Genomic DNA, 19,928 nt, shown 5'->3' with positions numbered 1-19,928 from the left:
AGTAAGCTTACGCCCCTTTATATTATTTACGAAATACTTATTTGCAAGTATTGTATATGAACTTTATTAAGTAATTGAAATATGATGTTCCGGCACGAAATAAGGCGAGTCAGAACAAGGGAGAAATGGTAAGAAACCGGAATGGGTAAAAAGGGCGATATGGTAACCAGATACCCTCTCATAATAACAATTGGTCATTTCGACTACACGGGTCAAATGGTGTGTTAATACTATTTGACAACAATAACTGATGACGGTTTGTTGAGTTTTGCGAGCACAAGAATTAATTTATGGCTTGCGTTGCTTTAAACTAGCAAGTTTAAAAGCAAAAGGTATTTAAAAGGGTTAATTCTATAACCCGAGCCAGGTACGCTTAACTGAATTTATAGTTAAAAGTGTAATTTTTGGTCAAATAGACAGTGACGGTCCCTCGCCGTAAAATGAAGAACATAAATTTGACCAAGAAGCCCTTGGGAGGTAAGTCGGGAAAACGACCCATAGAGGTTGTTTAGGAACTTGTATTATGATTATGTAGTCCTTAGATACGTATAAAAATTATAGGAAATGACATTCGTGGGTCGAATGTCTAAAAACGGATTTACGCGCATAGCTTGCGTACTGATAGCATAATCCATAAGAATTATAAACCCGAGCTAGAGATCTTGAGTTAAATACATTGATGTATGTATTTGGTGGTTTAAGAAACAAGTTAGTGGTTTTAAATACAAACAGGTCAAAATGTTGATTTTGAATAATAAGTCGAATGCTTAAAAATTTGGAATTTTATTAGTTTGAATGTTGAATTATAACTCCATATGATGGAGAATCGAATTACGGTCGCATGGGAAAAAGAATCACGCGAAACGGACATGTAGAACTAAAGTTATGAAATTTTAAAGTTAGAATTTGGTTAAAACTCGGAGCTGGGCATTTGCAGCTCAAACAAACAAACCTGTTGTGAAAAATAGGCCGTCGCGCTACGCGGTGGCGAATTAATAAACTGGTCGCGTGACGCGACACTTGTCGCGGGCCGCGAAAGCTGAGACGAAAACGGTCGCGCGGCGTGACCGATCTATATTTCAGAAATTTTCTTTTATTTCCATGGTTGGGCCGTAGGACTTGATTATACGTATTTAAAAGTTGTCAAAACTAACAGTTTATGTGGTTTTGGCATTAGGTGAATGCTCACAAGATTTCCGGATGAAGATCAAGCGTCTTTCAAGAAAGAACACACCGAACAAGCTTCCGCATTGATTTATTTTGTTTAAATTAATATGTAAATAATAAGAATTGCAATTGAATGTTTAAACTAGTTAGAATGATAACTCAAATATTTTGATCATGTATAATTGTAAACCCAACAAAGTTTTTTGTAAGCTCGCATTTTTGTAATAAATGCGTGATAAATATTATAAATTCTGTTATTTTAATATGCGTCTTACAATTTGTAACAATCTACAGATATATATATATATATAGAGAGGAAGTATAATGTACAAAAGGGGTAATCGTACTTCACGTATGCTAATATGCTGACCGTCAGATCTGTTTGATCATCTCGCAATTAAGGTCTAATCATTAAGGGCAGATTAGTATTTTTCATTCTTGACACAGGGGTAATTCAGACATTTACTAAAAACAAGGAAATTACGCGAGTTCGTTATCTCCAGCATCCCGGTAATTACGATCAGTATCAGTTTCAATTAATTTCCATTTTCAAATTATAAAATTAGCGGTTATTGGTGGGCGAGTAGGGTTTCATCAGTTTTTTCTTTGTAATGGATCCACAGAGTAGTAATGCTCGAAACATAGATGATGTCGAATTTGAAGATGCTGAGGTCGATACCGGACATGATGATGCAGAGCAATATCGGAATCCGACATCAGACAACAACGTTACCTTAGACGATCAGACTAGTAAGTTGTAAAGTAAATGGCTTTATTAAATGTTTTGTGTTTTTATCTCCATCATTTTGACAATTATTAGTTATCTCAAATGTATTTTTAATCACGAGTGTTTGTTTGATTTCAAGAGAAGTTTAATTTACTAGTTGTTTTTTGTTTATGCGGTATCAGATTCTGAAGCCTTATTATATTAGATGCGTTATTTATAGTTGATGCGTAATTATTTTTTTGTTTCAATTTTCGTGATTTTATTTCTCTGTATGTTTATAATATTTCTTGTTGTCATTTTTTAAATGTAGATGAAAGATTGTATATCCCAGAGGTAGCTTCATCATGTGTTCCTGTTATTGGAATGGAGTTCTCTTCCATAGAACAAGCATATGTTTTTTATCAGACATATGCCAAGAAGGCAGGGTTCTCCGTTCGAAAAGGAGGTGAACATCATGTTGGTGGTATTATCAAGTCTAAATATTTTGTGTGTTCAAAGGAGGGGCATAAACCACAGGTATTTGATGAGCCTTATTCGAAGTTGTCTAAGCCATATAAACGTAGGAACAGACCGACTATTCGAACCGGCTGTAAAGCACAAATTAAGCTTTGTTCGACGGATGGGGTGTTGTTTAAGGTTGATAAGTTTGTTCAATCGCATAATCATTCATTCGTGTGCCCCAAAGATATGCACTTATTACCAGCTTATAGACATCTGTCTGAGACACAAGAAGAGATGATATGGGAGCTTGGTACATTGAATCTTGGGCCAGTGAAAGCCTTTAATATAATGAGAAAAAGATACGGAGGGTTTGAAAACGTAGGCGCAACTAAAGACGATTGCAAGAATTTTAGAGCTAGGATACATAGCTATATCGGACAGTATGATGCAGATATGGTTATCAATAGGTTGACCGATAAAAAGCAGTTTATGGTTGATTATTCATTCTTTCATCCGGTCGATGAAAACAAACGATTAACCGGTTTGTTTTGGGCCGATGGCTTGTGCAAACGTAACTATGCTGAGTTTGGAGATGTCATATCGTTTGATGCTACATTTAAAACCAACAAGTTAGTCATCACTTCAAGCTTATTACTGTTATTTTTTTTATAATCATCTTGTTTTTTTATTCATTTTTTGAATTCACATTTTGAAGGTATAAAATGGTTTTTGTACCTTTTACTGGTATTGATAATCATTGTCGAAATGTGACACTTGGAGCCGGGTTGTTAGCATCCGAAAGCATTGAATCATACAAGTGGCTTTTACAGTCATTTTTGAACTCATTTGGTAAGCAGCCGAATGTGGTTGTCACTGATCAGGATCCCGCGATGAAACAAGCCATCGAAGAAGTGTTCGATAAGAGTAGGCACAGATTATGTATGTGGCACATAATGAAGAAACTTGCTGATAAGGTTAGGTTCAAATAGAGTCTGCGTGATTATGTTTAGAACTGGCGTAATAGTTGTATTGGCTTCATATCTTTTATTTGCCCAGACTAAAAATGTTCATCATGCGTTATTATATTCATCATGCGTTATTATGTTCATTAATCATTTTTTTCATTACCCTTGTTCAATAAGTTCCAATTCTTTGGTTTAATAGGTCGGACATCAGCTGTGCAATAATGAAGACTTTAAGAGACGTATGTGTGACATTGTATGGACAGATTCGATTACGCCAGAAACGTTTGAGAGAGACTGGAAGCTGATAATGATTGATTTCGGTCTAACTGAGAATAAGTGGATTGATGATATGTTTGGCATGAGATCTTCGTGGATCCCAGCGTTCTATCGTCATGAGCCTATGTCTGGGCTTATGCGGACCACTTCTAGATCAGAGAGCGAAAACCATTTTTTCTGTCAAGTGGCGAATTCTCAACTTACCCTTGTTGAGTTCTTTAACCATTTTGACGGTGCAATGGACATTCAAAGATTCAACCATCGGAAGAATGACCATATATCTAGAAATACAGTCCCAGATAACTTTTCTGAATCTACTCTAGAGGATGATGCCATGAAAATTTACACCAGGTCAATTTTTGCTGATCAACAGGCAGAGTTACAAGGAACACTGTCCGAGTGCCTTCCTATAGAGACTAAAATTGAGGAACCTTTTTTGAAGATAAGTATGAAGGATTGGAAAGCTCACGGCGACGGTTTATTAGAGGTAATAATATATACACCAGCTAATATGCGTTTTATTGCCAAACCATGTTTCATTTTTATTTTATTTTTATTCTTTTTTTGTTTAGGTATGTTTCAAGAAGGGGGAGGATGTAATTGCGTTATGCACTTGTCGCAGGTTTGAACAATATGGATTGTTGTGCAAGCATATATATTTCGTGTTCAAGATGTTCAAAGTGAAGGAAATTCCCAACAAGTATGTAGTGAGAAGATGGACTAAAGATGTGGTACCGAATGATCTTAATAATACATTTGATATTACTGTTGACGGTGATGATGCGCATAAAAAGGCCAAAGAGGTTGCGTATGAGATTATGCAGACTGGAGAGTATCTTATTGGTAACCTGATCAAAGATTTCGATCATCTACTTATAGTCAGGGATCGGATGAGAGAGATGAAAGAAATGGTTGATGAACTTCGCATAACCAAGCCCATCGACCCTAAGTTTGATAGATATTCAAGGTTAATTGGTTACGAGAAACCAAACACTGACGATCCACCTACAGTCCGTGTGCCAATTGGTATTAGAAACAAAGGACGCGGTTCACATAAGCGTATTAAATCAAAAAAAGAGAAAATTATTAGTCTAAAAGGTAAGAGAGGTCGGACATGCAGTCACTGCAATATCAAAGGTCATGACATTCGAACTTGCAAGGTGTTAAAGGGTGAAGCTACTGCTGCTGATAAGGTTGCCAATAAGGAGGGGAGGAAAAGAAGAGCAATTCAGTTAGAGAAGGATCCTAATCTAGTTGATGAAGACGACGAGGAGGTTGAAACTGGTGACGAAGAGGAGTTTGAGGAGTCCGACGAAGCAGAAGATAGTGATTTTGAATGCGAGGACGAGTAATTTTTTGAACAACATAAACATTCCATATTTAATGATTTTGTTATGACAGAACTTTATGTAATCTATGACATTCACATGTTTTTTTTACATGATATGCGTGATTAAATATCTCAACTGATTTTTGTTTACCCCTTTTTTGTGATTAATCATAACCATACACAGGACTATTTGAAATGGAGACTTCAAGTGACCAAACACTGATTCTCATCTCCATAACTAGCGTAATAAAATAAAAACTCATGCGTGATAATAATTAACATGCACTTTGTTTCATATCAATATTGCTAAAGCAACATTCAAAAAAGTATGAGACATCAAGTGACCTAACACTGATTCTCATCATCATAACTAGCTATGGGTGGATGATGTACCAAAATATACCCCCACATATAAGTTCAATACACATAAAACGAGACTTAAAACTACCATTGTTCAAAATACCAACAACACATCAGGTCATCTCGAAAATCAACAAAATAGTGTATTAATCAGCCATACCACCTACTTCGGTGACATTATCTTCCCAACCTCCTTCTCGGACGTCTCCATCTTCTCTTCAACGGTCTCCACTGCATCTTTCAGATATGAGTATACCAAGTTATCTGCAGATGCTTGATCCTTCATCAGTTGTATTCCTTTCTCCCTCAACAAAGACTTTGGTTCTTCCAGCAGCATTCCCCACACTTCCTGTTTTTTTTGTTGTTCTAATAGCCTTCCCTGCACATCCAGAATACTGTTACAAGAGTTAACATTAGAAGCAAGTTCCGTTAACCTGCGGGTATTCAAGAGCTCCTTGATTGCTTCGTTCGCGGGATCGGTCGACATTGTTGTTTTTGAAGAGAGTTTGAGATATATATTTTTTTGAGTATATGTCTAATGGGGGGGGGGTGAGTGAATCATATATGGGTGTTACTGCGTAATTAATTTTGGTAGTTGAGAGATATTTTGGTAAGTTAAATTTAATATTTTACATCATTACAAGTCATATCGACTTAACAGTAGTCTATCTAGTTGTAGGGTGATAAGTATTTTACATCATCTAGTTTGGAGTGATAAGTATTTTATATATCAAGTTGTATACTGATAATGTTTGCCTAATTATCACTTCATGCGGGATAAAACTTGGTCATGCGTTATTTCTTTTACTTCATGCGGTATAAATTGGACATGCGTGATTTCCTAACTTCAAGCGTTTTTTTTATATAAAAGGAATCTAACTTGTATCTTGCGTGATTTTACATAAAAGCAATCTAATTTGTATCATGCGTGATTTTTTGTTACATAACATATGTACTTTTAGTGGGCCAAGAAAACTACAAAAAAAAAAAAAAAACAGCTGTCATGGTCAATAATTCTATATTGTCCTCTTGCTTTGCAATTCCCTTTTATATATCATGTTCAATAATTCTCTTTTTGCAATTCCTCTTGCTTTAAAATATGGCAGATTCTTGTAATTCATCGAGTGGTTCTTCTTCGTCATCTGGTATGCGTGCTTATCTAAAAAAGAGAATCGAGGATCAAATAGCTGAAGACAAGTCTTGTAAAGACTTGCTGGAAACTAACATTCATAGGGTTAGAGAGAACATGAAAAGGAGAGAAGAGATATTGAATTTGTTGTCTGGTATGTCAGATTCAAGTGTCAAAGAGGTGGCTATGATGTTTATGGTTGATCTTGGCAAGCGGGATGAGAAACAGTTAAAACAACTTGCGGACGCCATTACCGTCTTAGGATGCTCTATGGAGTTGAAGATCCAGTTTTTAGAGACTTATTTCTGATGGTTATTATGTATCGTCAATCATATGGGGTGTGAAATCATGTCTATCTAAGTGTTTTATATTTTGTATGAAAGTTGTGTGTTTGAATAATGAAAATGTCCGACTAGTTTATGTTTATAACCAGAAATTATTAGAATTATAAATAAAAATAAAAAATCCAACATGTCAAGGATGTTTGGAACAAAAAACAGCAAGATAGTAGTCCTACGACTTTTCATTTTGTTTCCCCTTTTTGAGGTTGAAGAACTGATCCAATCTGTTACTTATTTTGTTATCTAGATCGTGCAAAACATCTACGGGGCTCGAATTCTTCGTAAAGTCCGTAGCTTTGTCGTATACCTCTTTCCTTATAAGATTGTAGTCGGACAATACAATCTTACTAAGATACCTGTACCGCAAAAACCGTAGTTGTGAATCTTGAATCTTCTTTTGGTCTTCGGTAGCAAACCCTGCATTCCATGGAGATTTGCCCTTGTATGTCTCCATATGTCTCATAGTGAAGACACCACAGTCACAACCGTTTTGAAGAGTTCTCCAATCCATTTCCTTTCGAATTATTTTTGCTTTTTCCAACTTTGTTATCCACTCTTTTTGTCCAATTTTGCCTTTTAGGTATAGTATTAGAACTCTCCGCTATAAGCACGATAAAAAATCATTTTAGTACCTATTCATCATAATAATAAAAAGCTACTTAGAATTACCAGCTTTTCGGGGCGTCCACGGTAGCGTTTGGTAAACGATTCGGCATACCTAGAGTTATCTATTAACTCGATATCTCCATTTTTCATGTTAAAGCATAGGCACCAGTAATGATCAGAAAGTAGTACTGGAATGAAGATGAGATCAACTTTGTCAACTTTCTTCACCTGATACTTACACAATATATCGTCTACGCTTGGTCCGAATACTTTCAATCGATCACTATCTGTGATTTTTGGCTCAAACATTTCGTCTTGCTGCAAGAATTTTGGTGATTTTTCTCATTAAAATCCATCGCTTCATTTAAGCGTTAACAAGAGTGATTATAATATAGAATGGTTGGGTAACATTAAACATGTATTCATTAAAACTGCAACCATGCGTGATTAACATGTAATATATAAAACTGCAACCATGCGTGATTAACATATTAAATTTTCATCCTTGCGTGATTATTGATGAAAAACTTACCAATATTGTAGTTGGCAAGAACAGCCTGTAGGGTGATGATTTTTTGTCCCTTTTTTTCTCTTCAAAGTTTAAAACATCTACAAATGCGTCCATTCCACCATATGATATGTATTGCGATGGGTGGAAGGTTTCAAATATGATTTTTAGCGTTTCGACTCCACTGTCAGACTTGTATATCAATGTCCTGTTTTTTAATACCAACAAAGAAAAGTTTAAAAAAAGATGAAAATTTTAAACTCATTATTAGGGTTAAAAATCTTACCCAATATCTCCCACCGGAGCTAAGAGATAACAGATGATTGTTTGGTCACGTCCCAAAAGTGGCTCATATAAGTTGGTTACCCTATTGCAGTAAGGTGATCTGTATGCGTCACCTAGTTCTGCCATCCGCTTTTCGTTCCTTTCCCTGATCATGTTGATACGCGTTCTCACTAGGTGTGTATGTCTCTCGTCATCCGTTTTATTTGTGTTCGCTGACACAGGAGTCTTTTGATTACTTTCAGTTGATGTTTGTAGGATTGGAGCCAATTTTAAAAGTGTCTCAACCGACTGCATTTCTGCTTCTGTCACTTCATCAGGTTCATCAGCTGATGTTGTCGGAGGCTTTTCTTTACCATAGGCGTCGGTTATTGTATTCTGTTTATGTGCTTGTTGCTGACTGCACTCTGCCAAATCTACAGGTTGGTCCATGTTGTTTACCACATCTACTTGTGCCACTGTTTTTATGTCTGATTTGGTTAATTTTTTTGTAATCTCAAGCTACAAAAATTGTACCTTTTTTTAGTAATGAACGTATTTTTGTTACCTTCTGTAGTCTGCCTGTATACGCCTGGTTCGATGGTTTGTAAGGCAGCCAGGCATGAGTCCGAAATACCACCATCATCAAATGGGGTATTATGAACATCATCACATCCTATAAAATCCCAAACGTTTTGGTTTTTATTAATCATAATTTCCTGTAAATATTAACAAATAAGAGAAATTATTATATACCTTTATCTTCCCCTGTGTTTTCATGTTCCAACCATGCATCTCCATCGCCCTCTAACTCTTGATTTGTTTCGCCACCCTGTCCAACTTTGTTTTGAACCACATCATCACCAGCAGAGCTTACTTCATCAGGTATCGAAACGGTATTTGTATAAACTGTATTTTTAACCGCATCATTCCATTTTTTACACCTTTCCATAATTTCAACATCCCAGAAAAACTTCTCCTTTACCCCCTTAACGAGATTATTCATATCCGTAACCAGAGAAATGTATTTCTTTATATTCTTGTCCATTGTTTTCAACAACACCTGTGGAATTGGACATTCAAAAAGTTCAAGCGTGATTACCAGTCTAAGAAGCCAAGTTTCATTTTTTTTAATATCATGCGTGATTATCAGGATATGTGTTACTACTAAAAAATTGGACCAACAGCTTAAACTTGTGGGTAGTAAATAAAATTAGAAGCCCATTGCACTTTTTATGGCATCAAGATTTATGCTAATGGGCCTCCTATGTGATAGTCATATATATTTTTTCATTAGTTCAGACTTATGTCAGCCCAAACCAGCAGCAGCATACGTTCATTTTTTGAAACCCCAACTGTCAAATTCTGAAGTCCCAAACCATGCGTTATTATTTTGTTGTCCAAAATGCGTTATTACATGTACAGTAATTATTTTCTAACATCATAAACAAGTAATATAGCGTGTGTTAATCACAGTAACAAAAACAAAAAATCCAGTTTACCTTTTTACTTTTTTTCGAGGCTTCCCACGCAACATGATCATAGATCACCCCGGTTAGTTGAACCGGAGTGCTGCAGTAGTCAATCTCTTTTTGCGTTTGTGTCCCTATGTCCATTTCATCTAAATTCAAAGCTGAAATATGTTCATTCGGATTCCACCCATCAAACCAATCCGTATTTGATGGTATGTCACCTTCGTCAATCGGATCTTCCTCATCCAGGTTTCCAGCCAGGTTTCTTCTGTTGTAAACATGTGTCGTATATTATGTACTCATCCGTATCTTCCATACGCTGATCTAATGTATTGAATTCGGTGAGGTTTTCTTGTACCACAGCTGCCTCGTGTAGCGGGATGTTGTCAGCGAAAAGGTCAGTGTACAGCGTCGAAGTGTTCTGTTTTACGATTTCGAATGGTGCGGTCGTAGCCTCTTGATTTTGATGATCATCGCCATTGATGCCTGAGGCAGTAACATGTTGTTGATCCTGGCGATTATCATTTGCTCCTTCGTCTTTCTCTACTTCATCACAATCTTCAACATTTAGCGGCCCGTTGTTGTATAAATATTTTTCCACGTCGTCGATCATACCAGAGGTTACATACTGTATTACAGGCATTTTGACAGCTTCATCGAAAATTTTGTGTCTTTTGTTGAAGTAATGGCTGTATAGAAGCTGCATATTGTTTTTTGAAAAAAACCAAATTATTAATATTAATATCGTATTTAGCATAACATTTAAAGATGTATACATAACATACCATTAGGAATGCAACTGGTCCATTGTATTGTGAGTCTAACTTTTTCCAACCTTGTCTTGTTCGTTTCAGCGATTCTAAAACGAAGGAGCACCAATCCAGCTTTGGAATGTCTTCCTCTTTGTCAATTGCAAGTAGAAAACTTTGCTTAACAGTTGTTGACTTTGTTATCTCTACAAACAAAGTGTTCCAGTAGGCTAGGAAATTTAGCTTGAATAATCGTCCGCCAGTGGTTTGCTTTGACATGGTTCTTGCAAGTAAAGTATGAGTAATTTTGTTTGTGTCTGGCCACTGGTTTTTGAACTCATCTATGGTTGTTTCTGCGCCTTGAGTAGCCGTATTTTTCTCCACTATTGCTCCTTTCCTAGGCTTATTTTTTTCTCGTACAATAACATCACCCTTTGGAATACCAAACACGTCATGTACTGAATCTCGGGTGATTTCAATCTTGTGATTTCCTATGTTTAGTGTGCTGTATTGCTCGTCATAGTTTCGCACGAGCCAATACCCTAAACGTGTGCTTATATGATAAAGCTTTATATTAAGGACATCACCAAATCCAATGCTCTTCACATCCGCCACCTGCGCTTCAGTAAAGTGCTTAACTGTATCCAAAAAACCTGAAGGACTGCACCGTAGGCTTATTACATCATGATGATAATCATAGTACGGTCTTGGTTCTGTCCTAATAGGTTCTGCATCGGTAATCTTCCGTTTCCCCTCGATAGGATCCATCTGCTTTTCGTTTTTCGATTGTTTCTTTTTTACTGGCTCAAAGTCATCACCATCTTGGTTAGTTGTAGCATTTGGCCTTTTTCTTGTGTTTTCACCCCTTTTGACTATCAAGTCTCTAATAGGTACTTCAAAGTCATCATCATCATCTTGTAGACTTAATTTTGTTTGCTTTTTATTAACCTTTAATTTCTGAGGTTGCTTTGTCATCATCGACTGAATCGGGGGCTCAAAATCATCATCATCATCAGCAACCCCTACATCATATTTCAATACAAAATTTAAATCAAGCAAAGAATCATGCTAATGCCGCTTGTTAACATATGTAATAGCAATCATGCTAATGCCGCTTGTTAACATATGTAATAGCAATCATGCTAATGCCGCTTGTTACCTCTAGAACTCCAATTTCACAATTACCGCAGAAGCCCCAATATTAAAAGTTTCATATTTTTAACTTGTAAATTTCCCAATTCACAATGTAACCTAATTCAATATTAGATATCAATCATGCTAATGTCGTTTTGTTAGCTCAAACGATACAATTTCACAATTAGATCAGACGCCCCAATATCTAGTGGTAAAATTCCCAATTTCACAATGTAACCTAATACCGCTAGTTCATTCAAAAGAATCATCATCATCTAATGTTAAGCCTGCTAATCCCGCTACTACATATCAATGAATCAACCAAAAATTACGCTTGTTCTTATCAAATAACGCTAGTTAACCAACCCTAATTTTGGCTTAAAAAACTTCAATCAACATCAAACCTGTAGTTATGCCGCTAATGTGCACCGGCTTCACCGGATCATTTCTTTTCTTGCTCCGTCTTTCTCTCTTAGCTTCTTCAACATATAATGTAACCGCCGATTAGTTCAACTACAAAGTTCGGACTGGCTAACAAAATAAACGGGGTTCAGAAGATGATATAATCGATACCTCTTAATGCCGTATTCGTCATTCTCAAGTGAAATCGATGGTCGTTGGTTGTTCGCCGTTGTTAATCGTCTTTCTCCCTCGGTCGGAATCGTTTGAAACTCACTGAAATTTTTGATGATCAAATATGGTTTTTTGATTAGATACTGAGATTTAGCCGGGTATTTAGGTATAGGAAATTGGCCATTTTAACCTTTGGTTCACATAATTACGTTTTAAACAAACCTTTAAACTATTATTTAATCACGCTTTTAATCCCTTGATCCTACGGTCAGGATTATCACGTATGTAATGTACGATTACTAATATTGTAGGTTAACCGCTCTCTCTCTCTCTCTCTCTCTCTCTCTCTCTATATATATATATATATATATATATATATATATATATATATATATATATATATATATATATATCCCGTTAAAATGCTTGGGTTCTTATTGTTTATTGGTTTAAATTTTATATTAATAAGTGGTTTTAAATACGTTTCTCATTGATAGTATGAAATTTATGAAAATATATGTTTTATTTATTCAATTTTATTTATTAACTACTTTATTTACTTCTAAATCAGACAATTAATTTTAACCTTTAGTACTTTGAAAACGGTGCCTCATCTATAATATGATACAATAAATTTAGAGTAAATTACAACTTTTGTCCTTTATGTTTACATCAAATTGCAAACGAAAATGGAGGAATCTCGCCGGCCGGAGATCCGTCTAAAAGTCAACTCTCGCCGTTTCGGCGACGGAAACATCATCCATTCGGTTGAAGTCGAACAATCATCACCGGCACCTTTTTCAGGCGCCACTCTATATATCTCTCTCTCTATATCTAACCACCATTGGCCCCACCAGCCACCACCGCCCCCACCCCACACCACCTACCACTGCCAACACCACCATCTGCCACTGCCCCCACTCTCTCTCCTTGTTAGGACCGGTTTTCGACTCCGAAACGATTGCGAACCGAACGTGTGACGTGCGGAATCCGTACACAAACGTGACCGAACACAAGAACGTACAATTTAACGTGATTCTATTGAAAGATACGACGAGTACAATCACCGTGAATCACCTTTCTCTCACTAGTTTCTCTCTAGCCTTCAAACTCTAAGATCACTGATATTCGCTAATTTACACATATTTTAGTCCCCCGTTTTACCCCTATTTTATGCGTTTTCGGCCGTAAAACCGTCATTCGGATACTTACTTATCTACACTTTTGTTTACAGGCCTAAAACAGCATACCAGACAAGATGATAGAGAAAACGAGGACTTTCCGGACAAAACGACGAAGCTGCGAACCTTCTGTTAGAAAACTGACCTGGGCGTGTGGAACGGTCGTGCGACCTGATGCACGACCGTGCATCTCCGATAAATCATGAAAGGCCCGGCAGTGAACGAGGGTGCAACTCCGCGTGCAGGGCATTGAAGGCCAACCCTGGAATGCACGGTCGTTCCAGATCTTGCACCCCGTGCGGATCCGATGAACCAGCCAACCTCGGAACTGAACGACCAGTGCGACCAGGCATGCAACAAGAACCCGGTAATGAACGACCGTGTCATATGAAGAACGGTCGTGCAATATCGAATCTGGTCAACGATCTGATGACGTCATGCAGTATGGTGGACCATCCCCAATAATTGCTTAAAGTGCATGGTCGTGCCACAGGAAGAACGACCGTGCGACATCGAAAAAACATAAAAACAGAACAGAAACATTCTGTTCGGAATTCTGGAATTTTGGGAGTTTCACAGGCGATTTTACAGGCTCCGGAGGCTTTGCTTTTGACCCGGATTCAAGCCACATTGTGCCGTTTAGCTCCATTACTATCCGGATTCTTAATCTTATGCTTGTTTATGGTTTGGTTTTCTAATCTTTCCATGATTTTGTTAGTCTTTCAAGCATTTCGATTAATGTTTATGTATTATTGTAGCCTTTGGGCAAAAACACAACAATCCCTTGCTTGATTATAACCATTAGTGTGCTAATCTTTGTTTGTAATGACATTTGGAAGTATTTTCTATGTTAATCTTTTATGATTAGTTTGCAACCTTGTTATTGATATTGATTTCTTGATTATAAGTAATTATGTTGGATGATTGATGCTTGGTTAGTTAAGATAGTTGAAAAATGAAGCTTAATTAATCTTGTATTAGTAAACTTTGAACTTGGTTAACTAGTTTAGCATGGTTTAAATGTGGGCATCATGATACTAGAAATGGTTAGTGGTTTAATAAAATGTAATTATTGTTAATCAAGAAAGCTTGCCTTCACGGAAGGACTATAACGGGTTAGATGGTGTTGTTATGAATTCTTGCCATGATTTGTTAGCTTAGTTAGTAGTTTCGGCCAAAATTGCTATCTTGGTGAATTTATGTGCAAGATTTGTAAAATGAACTCGGTTGTGATTTAATCTAGTTTATGCTTATCTCGGTGGTTGCATTGTGTTTATCGGTGTTGCTTTCCTTGATTAAGTGCGGTTAGAAAACTCCTAACGGATGACTAACTCATTTTTAAGAGATTTTCATAGACATTTATCAATTGCACGTTAAAGAACAATTTTAGGTGGTTAAAGTTGTGACACCCCAGGAAAATCAGGAAAACAACGCAACTTAACTAGCTTCCTCAGTAACCACGCACTAAATTTCGGGACGAAATTCTCTTAACAAGGGGAGAATGTGACAACCCTCAAAATCCCATGTATTCCGTACAATTTATTAATAATAATTTATGTGCTTGACGACTGTGTGGAATTACGTAACTGCTTTCTGATATCTGTGTTATATTTACATGTGCATGTTGACACACTAATAGTGTACAGAAAAGTAATTAAATAGTCTGTTATGACTTCCTAAGTGTTAGAAATTAAAAGGGTTACAAAAATATATATAAAAGACACTTTACGGATTAATTAAGCACTTTAACGGAACAGTATCAAACTGAACAACCGGACATTACCCGGAACACTAAAATATTACCAGAGGCATTGTTTTATTTTTCTGAATTAGTTATGATCCCCGAACATCATAACACCTCCTAAAAATATCTACTAACTAGATCATGTAACTAATACTTAGATTAGAACTAGTAAGTAATCAAACTAGTTAACACCTAACCTACTACCCCCCCCCCCATGTTGGATGATTAGGGGACATGGGTCCCACCCTTGATTACTTTGTTATATTTTATAAAAATCTTGTAGGGAATATACCAAACTTAGATGCCATATGCCATCCTAATCTCTATATAAACCACTAGTCCATCATCACATTCATCACTTATCTTCACCAACACACTCAAACTCTCTCCTCCCTTCTCTTGTTCGGCCGCCCCCTAATACCACCACCACCACCATCACTTGATCACCTTCAAGCATTCTACAAGCATACAAAGGTGCTACGGGTCATACAACGGAGCTTGGTGCTCTCGGAAGTGGAAGGACCTTCTCTATTTGCTATTAACCACCACATTTCTTCACTCGAACTTCCCTAGCCTTGAGCTAGTGGTAAGAACTTAGATCCGTTCGTTCTTCATGTTATTTAAGTGGTTAATAGGTGATTTGATGATTAAAGTTATGAAACACTAAAGAACTTGCACTAAAGTCTTGAACATGTTGGTTAAAGAGTAACTAGTGGTGTAAATCATGTAGATCTGGTGTGGATATGATTATTGCTGATTTCCTTGATAATTTACTGGTTAATATTAATGTTTGATGTTGTTGTGATCACTAAACTTGTTAACGGTATCGATCGAACACGATTTAGAAGGTTAAACACTGAAAATCAGAATCTGTCCAAGTTTTACAGCCAACTTCAGTTGGCTGTAAACAGGTCATAAAGTCAACGAAAAACTGATATTTTGAGTCTAAAATGTGATATTATGAAATACGGTTCTAATGGCACCGGAATCGTAATTTTTGGACTTCGTTTACTATTTTTAAAGTGTTAATTTGTAACAGCAACTTAAGCTGAATTTTGACAGCAATAAAGGGGTGTCGTACTTTCAGTCATAACCTGATTTTTGTGATGAATCGGACCATGAAATTTGTACAGTAGATGACAACCGATGCATGTGTAATTACCCCACTGGAATTTTGTAAATCGGACACTCGATGAATTTTTAATAAATTGTTCCGTGGACTGTGGTTAGAAATTCATAAATCTGAGTTCAGTCCGGAATATGATTTTTTATAAAATATTGGTAGTGAACCGGACCCCGATATTTTTACACAACAAAATATGGAAGTTTAAGACATCTTGTAGAAATTTGGGAATTTTTGGAATAATATAAATATTTTATTAAGTTGTCCGAAAACAACCGGTTTTGAATATAAATGCTGAATTGAGATAAGTTGTGACTTGCGTGTCTAAATGTCGAGTATGCTATCCGTGAATGATCTAACATGTTATATATGTTATGTGCATTATCGTATGTTTGATTTTGAGTGGGGGAATGGATGGGAAACTTAGAGGGCATAAACCGTTAAAGTGATGAATGTTATGTGATAGATACGTGTAGGAACTTTGTGTTCTATTTGAAAGCCACTAAATGACTAACTGGTAAATTATATTAGGACGAGATTGACCGACCTTGACTGTTAGCTATATTGAGAATCTAACCGAGCAAACCGAGGTGAGTTCACACTCTTTCTAAGGCATGGGATTCCCAGGGGTTTGGGAATGGGATTGATTAACTACTTGTACTATCATTACTGTTAAACTACTTTTTACTGTCCTCGGATTGAAGGGCACGTACGTAAAACCTACGTACACGATCATAAGACCATCAACTCTATCACTTTAAGTCCCTCATTTATTGACTTAATCGCCGAGGCCTATGGCGAGCGGGTCATTAGTTAATAGCGCCATTAGGTATAACAAACCTCACACCGTGCCAGTCGGACGGGCGTGTACTAATGGACTATGGGCAAAGAGTCAATGCTGATAGACATTGACTTAGGGCACCTCTTATATTTTCGTAGCAGTCGATACGCGTGGTCTAGTAACACATGGGAAACCCCCACTAATCTTCGCAAACATGTCAGAAAGACCGCGATGCAAACTCATACGATACATGGTTTTCAAAACGAACAGATAATTTACGAAACAAATGCTATAACTAAACAACCAACTGTGAATTCACTCAACTTTGTTGTTGACTCGTTGTTACATGCCTTATAGGTCGTTAAATGCTTGGAGCTTGCATATGGAGGTGGTCGTTGTGGGATGCGAACTGATATGTCCCGTATTTAATAAATAAGCTTTATGAACTTAGTAAACCTACGTTTTGGACTTTAAACTTATGAACTATGGACTATGTTTTGAACTTACGTTTTATGCTTCCGCTGTTTAACTAAAATCGGTTTACTTCCTTTTGGTCACCAATCGTATTGTGTTTGGTTTTAATTACTTAATTATGTTGTTCGATATGATTGGTGGCTCGATCCTGGTCACGTCACGCCTCCAAGCGGTGGTACTCCGCATGGTGGATTTTGGGGGTGTGACAGATTGGTATCAGAGCCATTGGTTATAGCGAACTTGGTTTTAGAAAGGAAAAATATTTTTGATAAAACCAGACTATAACCTGTACAGTGCTCAACGATCCACAACGACGCTTCGCTCCACGTGCAAGACTCGACACAATAGGTGGTATGATTTATGATTGTCGGTTAGATAGCTCACACTGTGCATTAGTTAACGTGATAACTGCTACTTGAACCTTGTGTGCTTACTCTCTACTGTCGTCCCACACCTACGCACTTTCACGACACTTTCCTCACTTACGTTGCTTCGTTATGAAGATCATGAGCGGACGCGGAGGACGTATCAACCTTACTCAAGCCCAGTTGACGGCTCTGATCAACGAACGAGTTGCTGAGGCACTCGCAGCTGTTCCTGCAGGAGGTATAACCTGCTACTTCGACCTATCTTAGGACGTTTAGATCTTACCTTCGCAAACCTACCCTTGTGCTTAACCTTGTCATTTATTCTCGCACCACAGGTCAACATGCTCAGCCTCCTGTGTGCACATTCAAAACCTTCATGGATTGCCGACCAAGCACCTTCAGCGGCACAGAAGGTGCTGTAGGCCTTCTTCACTAGTTCGAGAAGCTCGAGTCTGTTTTCGAAATGTGTGATTGCCCGGAAGATCGTAAGGTGAAGTATGCTACTGGAACACTCGAAGGAGCTGCGTTAACCTGGTGAAAGCACAGGTCCAATTGCTTGGGTTGGCGGTTGCTAATGCCACCCCATGGAACGGCTTCAAAGAACTGATTAGAGAAGAATATTGCAGTCGTGACGACATCCACAAGCTAGAGGTGGAATTTTTCAATCTGAAGATGACGGGGTCTGAGATTGAGGCGTATACTAAGAGGTCAAACGAACTGGCCATCCTGTGTCCTACTATGGTGGACCCTCCCTACAAACGCATTGAGCTGTACCTTAAGGGCTTGGTGCCAGAAATTCAAAGCCACGTAACCTCAGCTAACCTTGGCACTATACAGCAAATCATCAAGTTGGCTCACCGACTCACTGATCAGGCAGTTGAGCAGAATAAACTGCCCAAACGTATTAGCGCCACTACTTCTGATGCTCCCAACGACAACAAGCGAAAATGGGATGAAAACTCCAGTAAGGGTTCTGCTTCGGTTCAGTCTCAGCAGAGAAAGACTGATGGCTACTAGAGTCCTGGTCAGCAATCCTCCGGTAATCAAGGACAGGGTGGGTATCGAGGAAACCACCCGAAGTGCAACAAATGTAACAGACACCATAGTGGTCAATGCAACAAAGGACGTTGTCAGAGGTGTCTCAAGATGGGTCACGAAGCCAAGGATTGCAGGAGCTCACGGCTTGCAAATCAGAATCGCCAGCAGCAACAGCAAGCACCGCAAAATCAACAACAACAACGGGGCAATAGGGGATGCTTTCAGTGTGGCGCTGAAGGCCACTTTAAGAAGAACTGTCCCCAGCTTAACCAAAATCAGAACAACAACAACAACCAGGGAAACGGGAACAACAATGGAGGTAACAACGGGGGTAACAACAATGGTAATGGAGCAAGAGGTCGTGCTTTCGTGATTGGTCAGGGTGATGCAAGGAACGATCCCAACGTTGTGATGGGTAAGTTTCTTCTGGATGATTTCTTTGTTATTGTTTTATTCGATTCGGGTGCCGATACTAGCTACATGTCCTTAAAAGTTAGCCAAATGCTTAAGCGCACTCCAACACTTTTGAACACCAAGCACACGGTAGAAATAGCAAATGGCAAAATTTTAGAGGCTACACATATAGTTAAAGGTTGCAAGCTTGTCCTTGCCGATCAGACCTTTTATATCAACCTCATTCCTATCGTTCTGGGTAGTTTTGACGTTGTCATTGGGATGGATTGGTTATCTCGACACCAAGCGGAGATTATTTGCAAGGAGAAAATCGTCCGCATCCCTCGCCCTGGTAAAGAACCCCTCGTGATTCGTGGCGACAAGAGTGGTGCTGTTGTAGGCATCATCTCTTTCCTTAAAGCCCAGAAGTGTTTACGGAAGGGCCACACCGCTATCCTAGCCCTCGTTATTGAGGCATCCACGGAAGAAAGGAAGATAGAAGACATTCCTATTGTGCGCGACTTTCCTGAGGTATTTCCTAAGGAATTACCTGGTCTTCCGCCTCATCGCCAAGTTGAGTTTCAAATCGAGCTAGCTCCTGGAGCAGCGCCCATAGCTCGAGCCCCTTATCGTCTAGCTCCATCGGAACTTGAAGAACTGTCCACGCAACTACAAGAACTCTTGGAAAAGGGTTTCATACGTCCTAGCTCTTCGCCATGGGGAGCTCCAGTGTTATTCGTAAAGAAGAAAGACGGTACCTTCAGGATGTGTATTGATTACCGCGAAC

At 38.0% G+C, this 19,928-nt stretch overlaps 4 protein-coding genes across 6 annotated transcripts; 2 read left to right on the top strand and 2 right to left on the bottom strand.

Moving 5' to 3' along the window:
- Positions 1–1,564: 1,564 nt before the first annotated feature.
- Positions 1,565–3,324, top strand: LOC110898277 (protein FAR1-RELATED SEQUENCE 5-like). The gene is made up of 4 exons (XM_022145043.2): positions 1,565–1,677; positions 1,791–1,917; positions 2,205–2,964; positions 3,051–3,324. The coding sequence occupies exons 3-4, from the start codon at positions 2,258–2,260 to the stop codon at positions 3,322–3,324; spliced, it is 981 nt and encodes a 326-aa protein (XP_022000735.2). The 5' UTR covers positions 1,565–1,677; positions 1,791–1,917; positions 2,205–2,257.
- Positions 3,325–3,530: 206 nt separating this feature from the next.
- Positions 3,531–4,983, top strand: LOC118487623 (putative protein FAR1-RELATED SEQUENCE 10). The gene is made up of 2 exons (XM_035984618.1): positions 3,531–4,063; positions 4,149–4,983. The coding sequence occupies exons 1-2, from the start codon at positions 3,542–3,544 to the stop codon at positions 4,926–4,928; spliced, it is 1,302 nt and encodes a 433-aa protein (XP_035840511.1). The 5' UTR covers positions 3,531–3,541; the 3' UTR covers positions 4,929–4,983.
- Positions 4,984–6,811: 1,828 nt separating this feature from the next.
- On the bottom strand, positions 6,812–8,584 carry LOC110898269. Of its 2 annotated transcripts, XM_035984614.1 has the most exons (5): positions 8,137–8,584; positions 7,875–8,058; positions 7,582–7,660; positions 7,406–7,479; positions 6,812–7,337 (listed from the first exon to the last, which is right to left on the bottom strand). In XM_035984614.1, the coding sequence occupies exons 1-5, from the start codon at positions 8,562–8,564 to the stop codon at positions 6,909–6,911; spliced, it is 1,194 nt and encodes a 397-aa protein (XP_035840507.1). In that variant the 5' UTR covers positions 8,565–8,584; the 3' UTR covers positions 6,812–6,908. The 2 variants fall into 2 exon arrangements, with proteins under 2 accessions (XP_035840507.1, XP_022000727.2); XM_022145035.2 differs by having other exon boundaries at positions 7,406–7,660.
- An 862-nt stretch (positions 8,585–9,446) lies between these two features.
- On the bottom strand, positions 9,447–12,408 carry LOC110898259. 2 transcript variants are annotated; one of them, XM_022145024.2, is made up of 4 exons: positions 12,040–12,408; positions 11,871–11,945; positions 10,369–11,354; positions 9,447–10,283 (listed from the first exon to the last, which is right to left on the bottom strand). In XM_022145024.2, exons 1-4 carry the CDS (start codon positions 12,059–12,061, stop codon positions 9,825–9,827), a joined length of 1,542 nt encoding a protein of 513 aa, XP_022000716.1. In that variant the 5' UTR covers positions 12,062–12,408; the 3' UTR covers positions 9,447–9,824. The 2 variants fall into 2 exon arrangements, with proteins under 2 accessions (XP_022000716.1, XP_035840506.1); XM_035984613.1 differs by having other exon boundaries at positions 9,614–10,283; positions 11,871–11,942; positions 12,040–12,373.
- Positions 12,409–19,928: the final 7,520 nt, after the last annotated feature.

This window comes from Helianthus annuus, chromosome 2 (genome assembly GCF_002127325.2).
Source record: "Helianthus annuus cultivar XRQ/B chromosome 2, HanXRQr2.0-SUNRISE, whole genome shotgun sequence".
NCBI classification, from domain to species: Eukaryota; Viridiplantae; Streptophyta; class Magnoliopsida; order Asterales; family Asteraceae; genus Helianthus; species Helianthus annuus.
This window is presented reverse-complemented; position numbering and strand designations above follow the sequence as displayed.